Source organism: Cibotium barometz, chromosome 5, assembly GCF_041138505.1.
Source record: "Cibotium barometz isolate CiBa-2024 chromosome 5, ASM4113850v1, whole genome shotgun sequence".
NCBI classification, from domain to species: domain Eukaryota; kingdom Viridiplantae; phylum Streptophyta; class Polypodiopsida; order Cyatheales; family Cibotiaceae; genus Cibotium; species Cibotium barometz.
In genome coordinates this window covers 49,930,479-49,947,548 of record NC_141050.1, presented here as the reverse complement: position 1 = coordinate 49,947,548, position 17,070 = coordinate 49,930,479, and the positions used below count along the sequence as shown (strand labels likewise).

The 17,070-nt window shown below is 46.8% G+C and overlaps 1 protein-coding gene and 1 pseudogene across 7 annotated transcripts in view; one reads left to right on the top strand and one right to left on the bottom strand.

Moving 5' to 3' along the window:
* Nucleotides 1-16,846, bottom strand: part of LOC147638599 (uncharacterized) — an 88,109-nt gene extending 71,263 nt beyond the window's left edge. For all 7 annotated transcript variants that reach the window (XR_015265946.1, XR_015265942.1, XR_015265943.1 and 4 more), the window contains exon 1: nucleotides 16,567-16,846. Coding sequence is in view for 2 of the 7 variants with exons in the window: in XM_086798519.1 (XP_086654645.1) it covers nucleotides 16,567-16,796 (230 nt within the window). In the remaining 5 variants the exon portion in view is untranslated. The remainder of the gene's footprint in view (nucleotides 1-16,566) is intronic.
* Nucleotides 1,991-9,214, top strand: LOC147638600 (uncharacterized; annotated as a pseudogene).
* Nucleotides 16,847-17,070: the final 224 nt, after the last annotated feature.

The window sequence follows — 17,070 nt, the reverse complement described above, 5'->3', positions numbered from 1 at the left end:
TGGCTGTCCAGCAACTCAGCCCGCCTTCCTCTTGCTTCTTCTCTTCTCGAACAGTCCCTAACAGTCCACCAATCAGCAACGCAACAATCCCCCTCTTGCTCAGAAAACTCCCAAGATCTTTCAAGAGCCTAGGGCTCTGATACCATGTCAAAATACGCAACGGAGATGATAACCAAATCTGAGACCACAAGAGCAAGTAGAGTGCAGAAAATAGATAGCACAAGAGAAGGAGAGAGACAGGCGTGTAACTCTTCTCTATACACAAGATCTCGAATACGAAAACAAGATACAATGATGTGGGGGCAATGGAGCCATTTTATATGGCCCCATACATGCAGTCGGCCTGTGGAGAGGCAGCCGATTGGGCCTACATGTCCACGACCAGCCTAATCCAACAATCGGCCAGCTGCGCACAGTCGGCCAGCAAGCAGGAGAGGTCGGGGACCAGAAGGGGTAGTCGACCAGCATCTGGATCAGCCGGGGTGCAGAAAACTGCCTCCCACACCTGGTAAAATAGGGAAAAATGGGGAAAAAATATGGGGAGTGAGGAAAAATGAGAAAACACCTACAAAGGGTGGGCACACCCACAACAAAGGCCAGGAGATGACTTCTAGCAACTTCTTCCGACTGATGGGTACTCTCCTCTGTAGACATGATGCTGAAGTCGGTGGTCGTGCCGGAACGCAATTTGACCATCCAAGGATGCCCTCACGCTAGGATACGGTGTGTATGGACAGGCTGAATCTGATACCAATGTAACATGCAGCAGAAGTATTCGTATTGGAGGATCCTGTCACACAAATGCTCTGTAAAGATGCCATGGACATTCTCAGGTGCTGGTCTAGAAGAGGCAGCCAAATAAAGAGTATGAACCAGATAGAGTTAGGATTTTGAGCACAAGATACAGAAGAGGACAAGTGTGGACTCAGAGCAAGGCTGGAGGGTATGAAGAGGGTGTCCTGACAATGCGTTAGAAGCAAAGACAGGCTGTCGGCTGCTCACAGAGCTGGTCGACTGAACTAGAGGATAGGGCGGCAGCAGGCGCATCATGATCAAGGAAGAGATCCAGTCGGGGCAGCGCTGAGGAACATTTAAGGCATTTATGATTGGCCGCCCAGCAGTCGGCTAGTATACAAGTCTCCAAGAACCCTATAAAAGGCAAAGTGTGCTCATAGAGTGAGTCATTCAGTCCTTTAGGGATTGGATCTCAGGGTCCAAGTAGGGACGAGAATTTTGGTGTTTATTACCCTTTTTATGAAGACAGCCTAGGGCTGTAGAAGAGTACCTTTTTGTACTATATTAATATACTGATTTTCCAACTCTCTCTCTCTCTCTACTCTCTCTCCATATCTGCGTTTTGCATCAGCATGTTTCCAGGAGTGTTTAGGGCTGAAAGAAGACTCCCAGAGCTTCCGCGTGTAACATTGGTATTTTCTAGCCAAGTGGCAAGAAAGGTCAAGGATTTTTGTATTTTCTTTCAGATTTACATCATTCTAATAAAGCAAATACACCATCCGTGGTGGGGGCCCTACAGAGGGTATTTGGGACCCAATACTGTGTCCTCTCCATCTCTCTCTCTCTTCTCTCTGTTCGCCCGCTTCGCTCCTCTCACTCCCCCCCCACATGCTCTTCGCTTCTCTCTGCTCGCCCCAAAAGGACTCAGCCATCTCTCTTCGCTTCTCTCTGTTCGCCCGCTTCTCTCTGTTCGCTTCGCTCCTCTAACTCCGCCCCCACATGCTCTTCGCTTCTCTCTGCTCGCCCCAAAAGGACTCAGCCATCTCTCTCTCTCCTCGTAGCCCCCTCCCGCCACTCTCTCTCTCTCTCTCTCTCTCTCTCCCCCGCCTACTGCCTATCTTTCTCTCTCTTCGCAACAGCCCCCTCTGGCCTCTCTCTCTCTCTGGGAAGCGCTGCAGACACGCACAGAGCTCTTCCTATGGCCAAGGGTTAATTAATTTTTAACCAAAACCAGCCTTTTTCAGCCCAAGACAAGATGGAGAGGATCGACATTGAAGACCTGATCAAGGCAGCCATCCAACAACACAAGAAAGAGACGGACAATGCAATTAATATGGTCAAACGGAGCCTTCTTGACAAAGTCAAGAAGCTTGAAGCGCGGATAGCAGCCCAAGATGCAGAGATCGCAAATCTCAAGAAGGAGATAGCAGAAGCACGTGCTCAACATAAGCTCGAGGAAGGTGAAATTCAGCCCGTCATGATGGAGGAGCTGAACACCATCAAGGCCCAAGTGAGAACACTTCAAGAGGGAGAAGAAAAGAAGGCCCGGGAGACCTCACGAAGACGCAAAAGCAAGTAGATGAAACGGAGAAATGGATAGAAGTGGTCAAGAAAGGTAAGAACAAGGAGGTCGAAAGCACATCTACCTCAAAGATTATCAACCTAACCATTGAGGAGGAACAAAGAAGAAAGACAAGGGAACTTCATGTGCGGATCACGGGTCTTAAGGACGGTGACAATGTAGAGGAGGAAGCCAAAGATTTATACACACGCATGGGCATTTCGAGGCCTACACACACAGGGGCTTGGAGAGTGGGCAAGAAAGACAAGAATGGAGGAGAGAGCTCGAAGGACAAAGCTCTCATTTTACGCTTTCCCACCTTGGAGGCCAAGAAGGATTTCTTGGTCAAGCGCTCCGCCCTTAAGAAAATGGGCATCTTTTTAGGAGATAACCTTACCTTGGCACAGCTAGCACATATGAGGGAGTGCATGCCAGAGATTAAGGCAGCCAGAGAAAAAGGGAAGCTAGCATTTTACAGAGGAGGCAGAGTGGTGATACTAGAGAGACGCACCACCCGATGGTGCGAGACCTATGGGACCAGTCTGAGACTTGAAGTATGGAACTGCAACGGAGCATTGAGACTGGATGTGGTTGCCTTTGAGGACAGCTTCAGAGATAGGGACATCATCTTCTACTCGGAGACACATCAAGCCCCAGGCAACACATTACCGAGAGTGGCGGGATACAGATGGGAGACGACTTGTAGACAGGAGGCCCGTTCGAAGCATGGTGGTCGCGGATCTAGAGGAGTTGCAGTTCTTTTTAGAGAGGAGCTTCAGCCACTCATCCATGTTATGCGCCGTGATGAGAGCACGAGGTACATGTGGGTCAGAGTCAGGGGGCAATCTCCATATATGATTCTAGATGAGGACATATGGGAGTTCTCGAGGGAGGGAGATATTATCATACTTGGGGACTTTAATGCTCGAACGGCTCAGTACCAGACCTCCTTCTTTGACACTTCGGAGAGATGTTGAGAGGGCTAGATGTGGAGGAGACGTGTTTGACCCGGAGATCACAGGATGAGGTGGAGAGTACTGAGTATGGGAGATACCTCTTGGAGATGGAGACTGCACATGGGCTGGCCATTTTAAATGGCCTAGAGAGGTATCCACGTGCCAGTGGCTTTACTTGCTTTCCACACAGACATGGGGCCAGCACAGTGGATTATGTTTTAGCCTCGCCAACCTTCATCCCGAGTATCCAGGATTTTGCGATTGGCCCCAGGCCCATCGGAGTTACGGTGGATCATGCACTTCTCTCCTTTACGATGGATTTCCACTACAGTACCCGCCAGGTTGGGAAGTCCTCCTATCACCAGAGATAATACCTTCTGTAGAGAGACTGATGGAGTTGTTAAAATATAGAAGCAAGAGCTAGAAACTGAAAACTAGAAGTGAAATAAAACAAGACTGAAAGACAAAGAGTTACCTTGAGATGAGTGTAGACAAGACACAAGCTAGATAGATTGCAATGATGTGACCCATGAATATATGGACCAAAGTACAAGACATAGAGCAAGAGTGCTTATGGGATAATTATAGAGGTGCCACATGGCACACACTCAAGACACAAAGACTCAACTGAGACTAGACAAATGTAGACTAGGGAAATAGTACACCTAGTGTGCACTTATCTCCAACACCCTCCTTAAGTGGACACTAGGAGAAAGACAGAAAGACAAGACTAGAAGACAGACATAAAGACCGATAGACTGAGAGACAAGACAGAAGACATGACAGACAAAGATCCTGAGACACCCCTCCTCAAGTGATATCCTCATATGGGTCCACAAGGATAGGGACAAGATGGATCTAAAACAAGACACAGTCAGATTGATAGACAAATAGACAGACAGACAAGACTAGATAGACAGAAGACTGACTGTAGACAAACAGATGGACCTTGAAGACATCCCCTCCTCAAGGGCAATCTCTGCCTCTCGGGTAGGGACAAGAGAGAGGTCCTAAAGCAGAATGAGTAAGACATAGAACCCCTTGACCTACATCATCGGTGGTCAAAGTGGTAGACAAGAAAGATGAAGTAATCAGAAAGCCCACTCCTCATCATATGAGGAATGAACAATAAGATTTGCTGATGGAGATGCTGCAGCAACATGGGCTGAGATAGATGCAGGGGCTGATGTAGAGGTTTTAGAGTAACAGTCCTTCTCCCGGTGATTATCACGGCCACAAATAGTGCATGGATGAGCCTTGAAGCATTCCTTCTCCATATGATTAGTTTTTCCACAATGGATGCAAGGCTTTCTTACCTTAGAACTTCCTTTCTTTGCTAAAAATGCAGTGTCAGTTACCTTTTGTTGTTGAGTTCTTTCCTCTTCTTGGAGAGCATTGATGATACCTTCAAGAGTAGGATTATTGTGATACTTGAAGGTAGTGACAAGAGTAGCATAGGTGTCAGGTAAGCTTTTGAGAAGCACAGCAATAGCAATATCTTCGAAGATGGGGGACTTCACTGATGCAAGCTGAACCATAAGACTGCGAAAATAATTGACATGAGAGGCTATAGTAGCTCCCTCCTGCATATGTAGATCAAAGAATGAGATCATAAGTGCAATCTTAGAGTTTTTAGAGCGGGGTCCAAAAAGGGTATCCAAAGTGATCCATGCTCGAGAAGCAGACTGTATGTCGGAGATGTGATGAATGTAATCATCTCCAAGACCGAGCAAGATGATAGCATAGGCTTTGTCATTCTTGGCAGTGGGAGCATAAGTAATAACTTGCTCAATGTCGGAATCTTCGGGAGCAGCATGGTGAACAACGTCCCAAAGACTTTCTTTCATAAGATGGCACTTGATTTTGATTTGCCAAGTATGAAAGTTGGACCCATTGAATTTGTCGATAGACATGAGAGAATGAGTAGAAGAGGCCATGTGGGAAGGTCTTACCTCTTGCTAAAATGCAAGGGCAGTGTCTATTCCCTTACAAGATTGCAGAAATGAATGAAAGAAGAGATCCAAACTGTTTTTAGAAGCCGGCTCTCTCACCACTTGTGAAGGCCATAGCATGTGACAGCCCACGAAGCATGAGGAACTAGCAGTTTGCAGATATGAGGATAAGAAAAGGACTGACCAGCAAACTGAAGGAGACAATGCACAGTACCTTGTAGACTCTTCAAGAGGAAGCGATGGCAGAACTGAATGCAGCAAATAGCTCGTTAACAGGAGGAAAGTCGATCTGCAGCTGCCTCTAGATGATGCGCACCCTTGAGTCGATGAAGAAGGCAGCCAAAGGAGAGCTGCAACAGTACAGCGGGCTGTAGCAGTTCCAATATGACGGGCAGCAGCAGCTACTGGAAAACAGGCCGGAACAGGGCGGACAGCAAGAAAGTGGGCGGACAGAAAGTTCAGGCCGGTGGGCCTGTTTAGAATGTGAATAGGCTGGTCCTAAAAGCTGAGCGCAGCTAGGGAGATGGTGGCCTGAAGCTATGGCGGGCAACACAGGGCAGGAGCAGCCTGCTCTTATACCATGTTAAAATATAGAAGCAAGAGCTAGAAACTGAAAACTAGAAGTGAAATAAAACAAGACTGAAAGACAAAGAGTTACCTTGAGATGAGTGTAGACAAGACACAAGCTAGATAGATTGCAATGATGTGACCCATGAATATATGGGCCAAAGTACAAGACATAGAGCAAGAGTGCTTATGGGATAATTATAGAGGTGCCACATGGCACACACTCAAGACACAAAGACTCAACTCAGACTAGACAAATGTAGACTAGGGAAATAGTACACCTAGTGTGCACTTATCTCCAACAGGAGTATACACCGCAGAGATCTACAGCTTGTTGAGTGCAGAGGATCCACAGAGGCCATTAGTAGAGCTCACACAGATCCTGACAGAGGCTTTACATACAGCTGCAACGACGGCCTTCCCACACACGCAGCCCACAGTACGACCACGTCCTGGGAGCAAGCGCCAAAATAGTTGCTATGATGATGACTGTAGGGAGCTCAGAGCCCGACTACAGAGAGAGGTGGCCACAGGTGTTACTACATATAGACAGTCACGCAACATCTTCCGATCCCTCATTCGGCGGAAGAAGAGAGCATTCTTAGCTCGGCTGGAGAGAGAAATCTATCAGTTGTTTTTGAGTCAGGATTCTGGGGAGGCCTGGAGATCGCTTAGAGAGCACCCCCCGCCTCCGGCCATTACCTCTCCAAATACATGGGGCCAGTATGCAGCCTCCCTCTACACAGTACCAGAGCAGCCACCACTACCGAACCCTCCAGAGCCTTGTCCACCCACTTCTACCTTCTTCACAGCAGAGATGGTGAGGAGGGCCATCAACAGATTGCATACAGGGAGGGCACAAGATCATGAGGGCATTGTAGCCGAGCATTTCATACATGCTAGAGATATGATTGTAGACTTGCTAGCTCTCATGTTTAATAGAGCCATGTGTGGGGTTTCCTGAGACTTGGAGTACTTCCATGATTGTGCCGGTACTCAAGTCTGGAGATCCGAGCCTGCCGACTAACTACCGCACCATTATGATTGGTCACTCGCTGGCCAAGCTATATGCCTCTATTCTTGAGTAGGAGTTGAGCAGATGGGCAGAGAGACAAGGGATCCGAGCTTAGGGACAAGCCGGTTTCAGAAGGAGATTCTCTACTTAGGAGTTGAGCAGATGGGCAGAGGGACAAGGGGTCCGAGCTCAGGGACAGGCCGGTTTCAGGAGGAGATTCTCTACTTTGGATCATATCTTTACCCTCAGGGCAGGAGCCGAGTTGGCTGGCACTTGGATACCTCTGGAGTCTGCTCTTAGATACTGATGATATTGTGCTTATAGCAGACTCACCAGAGGGTATGCAGAGGCACTTGGATACTTTACATGCTTATGCACAGGATATGGGCAAGAGACAGTGGAGTATGTTGACTCATACACATATCTTGGAGTGGTGTTCACTAGGCCCACATTTTCCATGAGGGGGGCAGCACAGGCCAGATTGACTAGAGGATATGCAGCACTAGGAGGTCTAGAGAGGATGTGCTCACAGGTATAGTTTCAGGAGCCACGCACTAAGCTGTGGCTTTTTGACACGCTGGTCACATCGGCTATGCTATATGGAGTACAGATCTCGGGGCCTAGCCTAGATCGTCACAGTCGATCAGGACGCACATACGATGGATGGAGATCGATGGAGAGACCACTTGTGTCCATGATCTCCAGGATGATTCGGGCTAAGGCTTCGGTACCCCATGAGATTATCCGAGCCGAGATGGGAGCACCACCGATCGTAGTCGAGGCTCTTGCCAGATCAGTGTCCTTCATTCATAGCACCTGGGAGCTTCCCCGACACCGGTATGCACGACTTGCTTTAGAGTCCTCTCATCAGCTAGCCATGGAGGGAGACACTTCATGTTGGTATGCGCAGATAGCATCTTGGTTTGAGCTCCACGGGTTCAGCTTAGACAGACTTCCACCCTTCCAGTACTCTCTAGAGGCATCCTCTCTCACCTTGACACATTCTGAGATTAGTAGTCATCAGATAAGACCTCATTCAGTTGGACACTAGGAAGTACTCTATTTATATGGACACCATGAGCCAATCGGCTGGCTACTGAGTTGGCCAATTGTTCATGTCCACCATAAATGCCTGAATGATGTGTAAAATGCTGAAAATGATGGAAAAAATACCCAAAAAAATCCTAGTAAATATCTTGATAAATACTAGATGATATATGGGGTGTTTGCCATGGTCTAGATGCAATGAATGAATGATGTGCAGTGTGCAAAATGCTTTCTGATGCAAACCCTAAGGTTTCTACTGACTATATATGCATGAATGCATCTCTTTAAGTGGGTTAAGGGACTTAGACTAACTAATTGACTTGCTATGACTCAAAATGACCTATGTAACTCGTGCCCGGCTTGTCCTGGACTGAGGATTACAATGGGGTCACGACGTACGACAAATATCATCCTGAAAGGTACTAATACTGATACAATGTTGCACTGAAGATGATGAGTCAGTTCGTCACCATGCACTACAGTGCAAAGTGCATGTGACATCCTCCGATGCTCGGATCCCCCGAGCAAGTTTCCATACCGCTTGTCCAAGGCAATGGAATGAGAGTTGGACCACCAACTCCAAGAACTGTTGCAATCTGGCTTCATACGGCCTAGTGTGTTGTCATTTGCAGCACCGATCCTGTTTGTCAAGAAGAAGGATGGGTCTTCTCAATTGTGTGTCGATTATCGTGCACTCAATAAGCTAACTATCAAGAGTAAATTCCCGATACCTCGAATAGATTATATCCTTGAGAGGCTGAATGGGACCAACATGTTTGTGATATGCAGCGGGAGTCTTTGTATGGGAAGGAAGCTGTCAGACAAATGCTCACACCGTCTTCTGTATCCTGAGTTTCGTGAGTTTAGCAATCCACTTTAATACTTCAAACTTTAAAGAGATATGAGAGAGAGAGAGATATGAGAACTATACACCAGATTGGGTCCCGAATTACCCACTTAAGGGCCCCCTATCCCGATAATGAGATAGTAGTTGCTTTATTACTTTAGAGAGAATGAGTGTGGACTGTAGATAAGCCAAACGCAAGATCTCGGAGGATCAAAAGCCTGGCTAAACTGTACACGGCTGTAGAAACACCTCAATGAACTGATCTCGAGCCTATGCACTCTTCCCAAGGGCATGAGGAAGGGCTGCACACCAGAGGCTGAGAAAAGAAGACGATGGACTATTCTAAGCTATGTTAGAATGCTGTAAATGCTTATGAATGATAGAATACCTTTACTAGATGACTGGTGTATGCCTGGATGATGCACTTAATGCTGGATACTGATGTAGACTGATGAATCAAGGCTGAAACTACTGGGAATCTGCAAACACACGTCTATAGAGCTGAATACTGTTGTAGGACTGATGCTGGACTGAAACGCAGGCTGTATGACTGCTGTGGAACTGTAAACGCAGGGCTGGACTGAACTGAACTGCAGGCGGCTGTGATGTATGCAAAAACGCAGAGATATATGCTGTTTTGGGACCTGTGGAAGTGCTGAATGGCTGCGCCTATGATCTGCAACGACTGCTGAGCTGCTGGACTACTGCGTTGATGTACAAGTACTGTTGTGCGGCTGATTGAAGCAAAACGCAGGTTCTCAAGGCTGGAGAAGCAAACGCAGAAGCTCCAATGGTGTTGGATTAGTCTAGGGCTGAAGGCGGGGATGCTCCTAAGGCTGAGGATGAAGGGTGCCTAGCTCACTGAAGACTGAATGAAGAACTAAGCCCTATGCAAGCCTATTTATACTAGATAGGGGTTGGTCAAGTTGGCTGGTCATAATTTAATAAACTTTATATTTATAAATGACATAAAATGCTAAATAAATACCATAAAATATGGAAAAAATACCAAATAAATCCTAGTAAATTCCCTAAGGCTTCTGGGATGTTCTAAATGATGCACAGGCATATGAATGCATATTATGCAGGATGCAGAGAAATTTCTGATGCAAACCCTAAGGCTTCTACTGACTCTACATGCATGAATGATTCTCCCCAAGTGGGTTAAGGGACTTGACTGACTTGACTGACCCGCTAAGGCTGAGGAATGACCTACGTAGCTCGTGCCTGGCTTATCCTGCACTGAGGATGTACAATGGGGTCACGACGTACGACAAATATCATCCTACTGGGTTCTAATAATGTACAAATGTTGCACTGCTGATGATGAGCCATTTTGTCACCATGCACACTGAGTGCAAAGTGCATGTGACAGTGTTCTCGAAACTGGACTTGAAGTGTAGGTACCACAAAGTGAGGATTGTTGAGAGGGACATCCCCAAGACAGCCTTCCGTACGGAACGGGCTCACTATGAATTTGTGGTCATGCCTTTTGGCTTGATGAACGTCCCAGCCACATTCAACCGCATGATGATGCGTGTTTTCAGGGACTTAATAGGAAAGTGTGCATTCATATTTCTGGACGACATACTGGTATTTTCAACTATTGTTGAGCAGCATGACATTGATGTGGAGAAAGTCCTGAAGTTGCTAGAAAGCAACGAGCTCTACATCAATAAGAAGAAGTCGGAGTTTTATTTGTTCGAGGTTCACTACCTTGGATATATTATCAGTGCCGAGTGAATCCAACTTGACACGGCCAAGGTGGTCAAGATTGTCAATTGGAAAGTACCACAGACTACTTATGACATCAAATCCTTTGTGGGTATATACTAAGCATACTCCACCCACATAGACAAGTTTTTTGACCTGTCGACGGATCTCACCGATCTGCTCAAGAGTGTTAAGACTAGAAGACAGCGGATTCGAATGACTCCACGAGCGTTGGAGGCATTCAAGAACCTCAAGGTGGCTTTGTCAGAAGCGCCTTGTCTAGCGCTTGCCTCTGAAAGAGTGCACAGAGCGGAAGCAGAGTGGCACTAGAATGTGCTGAAGAGAGTGCAAGAGAGAGAGAGAGAGAGAGAGAGAGAGAGAGAGATATGGAGCAAACTATGCTGAATATACTGAACCAAAACAGTACCAAGCAAGAGACAGTGTTAGTCTCATAAGTGAGGGAGCAAATATGTACAAGACTGAATGAGAAATGAGAGGCCAGCACCCACTATTTATAGTGGGGAAGTGCTAACCGACTGGAGCTCATAAACAGGCCGACTGGAGCTGTTGAACGCCGACTGGAAAAATGCCAGAATGGCTGGGAAAAAACCCAGAAAAATAGTAAAAAAGGGGTGGCCAGCCCATAAGCAAGGGCCATACAAAAGGGGACCAAATGGGCACCATAAAGGGCAGAAACTGGGGATGAAAGTGCTAACACCCCCTCTCAGCACCAAATGCTGAACAAACTCCGAGAATCCGAAGATGAGGAACCAAGGAAGCCTGAGAAACCGGCTTGGTGAACAAATCTGCAGCATTCTCCACGGAAGGACAGTACTCCAAACGCAAATCTCCAGCAAGAACCCGTTCACGAACATAGATACTGAATCTCAATGTGTTTCGTACGAGCATGAAACACAAGGTTCTTGGCAAAGGCGATGCAACTTTGATTGTCACACCAAAGAAGAGTAGATCCGATAGGAGGACAGCCGAGCTCCTCCAATAATCTCCGCAACCATATCGCTTCACATGCAGCATAACAAACTACACGGTACTCCGCCTCGGTAGAGGAAAGCGCCGCAGTAGGCTGCTTTTTACTGCTCCAAGAAATGGCTCCAGACCCAAGTGAAAAAACACAACCAGTGGTCGAACGCCGTGTATCTGGATCTCCAGCCCAGTCTGAGTCAGACCATCCAACAAGAGTGCATCCTTGGCCATAAAAGATGCCAAAATCCAGAGTGCCACGCAAGTACCAAAGAACTCTGAGAGCACACCGCCAATGCTGCTGACGGGGTTTGGATGAGAAGGAACTCAATAAACTGACTCCGAAGCATATGTCCAATCGGGAGTAGGTCAACCATACCAAACAACCGACGAGAACCCAATACTGTCCCTGATCAGTCCCTGGAGAAGCATCAAGTGAAGAAAGCTTCTCACCAATATCCAAAGGAGAAGATACTGGTTTGCACCCAGTCATCTGAAATCTGTCGAGAATCTCCGGAGTGTACTTCTACTGAGAGAAGAAAATGCCCTTAGAGATCTGCCAAATCTCAAAGCCAAGAAAATAATGCAAGAGACCCAGATCCGTCATCTCAAACTCTGTCTCCAAAGCATCCATAAGAGAACGGATCCGCACAGAATAAGAACCTGTAAAGATGAGGTCATCAACATAGACCACAATGATAACAATCAACCCCCTCTCAAGGAGGATATAAAGGTTCGAATCTGCATGAGAACGGCGCAGGCCAAGCTTCTGAAAGAACTCATCAATCCACTATAACCAAGCCCGCGGAGCCTGCTTTAGACCATATAAAGCCTTCTTCAGCCGGTACACATGATCCTGTTTGCCCGAAACAACAAATCCTGGCGGCTGATCAATATAAACCTCCTGTGTAAACTCTCCATTCAAGAAAGCCGACTTGACGTCCATCTGGAAAACGGGCCATCTATGATGTCCTGCAAGTGCAAGAACGGTGCGAATCGTAGTCATCCGGGCCGTCGGAGCGAAGGTCTCATCGAAGTCGACACCAGGGCGCCGAGCATAACCCTTGGCAACCAACCTCACCTTGTGCTTGTCCAAGCTGCCATCAGCTGGGAACTTTGATTTGAAAATCCAACGCACACCAATCACCTTACGCTGCAGAGGCCGAGGCACCAAAATCCAAGTGCCATTCCGTTCGATAGCATCCAGCTCTGTCTGCATAGCATGACGCCAAGACTCATGTGAAAGAGCCTCATCTACAGAAGTGGGATCAGAAGGACCATTAATGATTGTAGACATAAGAGCATAATTAACAAACATGTTGCCCTCATGAATTTGTTTCCCTGTAACTCTGGAAGAACGCCGAAGAGAACCAGGCGAAGGAGCAAAAGGAAGCTCACGTAACCCAGAGTCACGAACTGTCTGATAATACCAACCAGGTACAGATCTGTTCGACTCGCCGGAGGAGGAGCAGGGTCATCATCATCTGACTGAGAATCCTCAACTGGAGGTGTAACAGTAACAGCGGGGGAGGAGGAGGAGGAGAAGGAGGAGGAGGTGCAGGAAGAAGCAGCTCACCACCCCCCCTCTGAAGATGTAGGAGTCTCGTTAAACACCACATCACGGCTCACAACAACTTTACCGGCTTGAGGATCATAAAGACGATATGCCTTGGACACAGTGCCGTATCCGAGAAAAGTCATGCGCTGAGACTTCGAGTCCAACTTGGAGCGGTGCTCCTTAGGCACATGAACATACGCCGTACATCCAAATATTCGGAAATGAACAACGGAGGGCTTCTCACCATGGAAAGCCTCATATGGAGTTTTGTCGGAAAGAGCAGCAGTAGGAGACCTATTCTGAATGTAGACAGCAGTGGAAGCCGCCTCAGCCCAGAAACGTCGAGGTAATGAAGAATGCTCAAGCACAGCACGGGCCATCTCCATAATGGTCCTGTTCTTCCTCTCGGCAACTCCATTCTGTGATGGAGTATATGCTATAGTAAGCTGTCTCCGAATGCCATGTGTCTTGCAATATTGCTGAAACTCCTGGGATGTGAACTCACCCCCTCCATCGGTCCTGAGAGCCTTGATCGAGTGACCGGTCTCTTTTTCCACCTCGGCTTTCCAATCACAGAAGTGATGAAAAGTCGCGATGATACCATGAAAGAGTGCACAGAGCGGAAGCAGAGTGGCACTAGAATGTGCTGAACAGAGAGTGCAAGAGAGAGAGAGATATGGAGCAAACTATGCTGAATATACTGAACCAAAACAATCCCAAGCAAGAGACAGTGTTGTGAGGGAGCAAATATGTACAAGACTGAATGAGAAATGAGAGGCCAACACCCACTATTTATAGTGGGGAAGTGCTGGCCGACTGGAGCTCATAAACAGGCCGACTGGAGCTGCTGGACATGGCCGACTGGAAAAATGCCAGAACGGCTGGGAAAAATCCCAGAAAAATAGTAAAAAAAAGGGGTGGCCAGCCCACAAGCAAGGGCCATACAAAAGGGGACCAAATGGGCACCATAAAGGACAAAAACTGGGGATGAAAGTGCTAACAGCCTCGTGGGACAAGCCGTTCCAAGTAATCACCGATGCGAGTGACATCGCAATTGGAGGTGTTTTACAACAGAATGGCCATCCAATAACTTACATGTCTCGTAAGTTACTATCCGCAGAAAAGAATTACTCGGTCTACGATTGAAAAATCCTCGCAGTTATTCAGGCCCTGAAACATTAGAAACATTTCCTTTATGGCCGTGAATTTGAGGTTCTCATTGACCGTCAAGCATTACACTGGATTCAGACAATGCTAAGTGCACAGTGGAGCGACCGTCAGCACCGTTGGAGCCAGATCTTCCACCAATTTGATGGTATGATTGAGTACCTTCCAAGAAAGGCCAACCCAGTGGTCGATGCTTTGAGCAGGAAGAGAACTATGACATTGATTCGGACCACTGGTACGGGACTAGATGACATGAAGCACACATTCGCGAATTTCAAGGAATTCAGTACACAGTGGGAACAGGCATTGGATGCCACAAGACCATGCCACTTTTTGATACGCGATGGTTGGCTTTTCTACAAAGGCCGAATTTGTGTCATGAAGTCGTTCAGGCAGCTCTTCTCCATGACGCCATGACACCATCACTATGGTCATCAGGGCATGAATTTGACTCTGGAGAAGTTAGAAAGGCAATATTATTGGCCAAGAATGAGACGAGATGTGTTTGCACATGTGCAACAACGTGACATTTGTCAAAAAGTGAAAGCTCCTCGTCGAAAGAAGCTAGAGTTGTTACAGCCTTTACTAATTCCCGAAGAACCTTTCCAAGATATATCGATGGACTTTGTCACGAACCTGCCTCCCAATTCGGGCAAGCGTAATACTCAGTGCTTAACTATTGTTGATAGATTTACCAATTTTGTTATGCTTATCCCTGGCAGGGCCAATGTGACTGCCGAAGATGTTGCCCATTTGTTCATTCGGCATTGGTACCCGAATGGCGGGATCCCTAGGACCATAGTGTCAGACCAAGATGCCAAGTTTACCAATCATTTTTGGAGGACATTGTTTGATAACTTTGGTACTAAATTGAATTTTTCCAGTGCATTTCACCCACTGACTGATGGCTAGACAAAAATCTAAGATCAACAAAGTTAGTGGGAATCATATTTGCTTTTAGTTCAAGCTATTTTGAATGATTTCTTTTCTCCAACTATTGGCAGGACTCCATAAAGCAGCGTTTGGAAGACCATTCAAGTCACTATTGACCAGAACCTCATCTTCAGTACCTGAAACGAATAGAATGACGGAGTCTTACCAGGAAATTTTGGAGTCAGTGAAAGACAGGTTGGCTAAAGCAAAGAAGGCCTACACTCGATAGACCAACAAAGACCGAAGGGATGTGAAGTTCTCGCAAGGAGATTGGGTTTATCTTCAAATCATGAAGCAAAGACTGAAACAAGTGGGGAAGCGATGCCCAAAGCTATCATTCGGAAGCTTTTGACCTTTTTCCATCCAAAGAAAGATTAACAAGGTTTCAATGAAGTTGAAGCTACCTCTGAACTGGACTATGCATGATGCGTTCCATATCAGTTGGCTAAAACCGCATGCAAGTCCAGTCCCTTCATAAGTGAAAGACGAAGCATAACCAGATATAGTTAACGAAGCTGAAGTGATGGTTCAAGAACAAATCCTTTAGCACCGCTTCAAGAATGGCTCTGGCCGAAGACAAAGACAGTTCCTCACGAAGCCACCATGGCCGGCACCATGTGCAAAAGTTCAGCCAGGCCAGCAATTAGAGAGGCTGTCATGACCAGGATCAAAACAATGGGTAGGAACCCTGTGGTGACCACCTTGTCCCCTCGCCCTCAAGTAGTGGGGAGGTCTCATCCTCCTCATACAAAGAAGTCAGGTTGTGGATGTCCATGGTGGTAATTTTCTCAAAACACAACTCAACCATACACGCATTCAAACAACACAAAAAGTTCTCTATGATGACACAGAAAAAATTAGTCCTTAAAAATCCATTGTTTAGCCTTTGCTCTGATAGATATATATATGGAAAGCATACCCTCTCCACCTAGGCTGAGAATCGAAGCTGTGGTGCTTGACTATGCTCTCCTCCTAGGCTGAGACGTTTCACCAGTGAAACCTCAGTAGAATAGTACTATTCAATTATCAATATGTGATGCCTTGGCTATAGGGCGGTAAAAACGCATACCATGTATTTGAAAACACGTGTAATCAGGCTGAGATCCAAAGTTGGCAGTACCCAATTGATACTTTGGTCACACCTATGGTACTATATGGTGGGTAACAGCATTTCAGCGTGTACTTGGATGGATGTTGGAAAGATTCATGAGAAAAAATTTATAAAATTTCTTCAATAAAACCCCTACTAGCTCCTCCTCCTTGAGTCAGGCGCCTAACCCATTGAGGCTCTCGGAATGGAAAGGGCTGTCTAAATCCAAGGTGTTCCCTCAGCAAGATTGCTAAAGATTGCATTGGAGGTCAGGTGCAAGGTGCAGGAGACACGCAGGAGCAATGATGTTTGATTGGGCTGAGACTAAATCCAAGGTGCAAACAGTATTCTGCTAGATGGATAACCTTCGATATGCAACCTTCTAAGCTGCTGCAATAAAGGAGTCTATCTTGATGTTTTGCAAACAAAGAAATGCGGACCAACCTTCGGTAGCTACTGCCGGTCTTGCCGGTTCGCGATCTACTATGGCGTCTATTATGCCTGCTAACCCTGGTGGAGCGGCAATCGCGTCCACTGCTGCTGCTGCTGCTGCTGCTTGAAGAGTATGATGATGATGATGATGATGATGACGACGACGACGATGATGAAGAGGAAGATGAGCAATCATCACCACCGCTACTACTGCTGCCGGAGGATGCTCTCTCTTTTTCCATGGGAACTCCTAGCTTCTTTGCATACTTTCTTGGTAATATTGGGGGCCACGGTTCACAAATGTCTCAGGCCAGATTCCCACGGCCCATTTAACTGTGGCCACAAAAAGGGCAACGTCAGCATTTTTTATCGGCATATTCCTTGAAAATTCTTGCCAGCCCATTCGCTCCATATTATTCCAAAATTTTAGGGAGACAAAAGCCAAGTTTGGCCAAGTTTCACAACACAGCAAACTGTGCTTGTGGGAAGCATGAATGAGATGAGGGCAACGAAAAA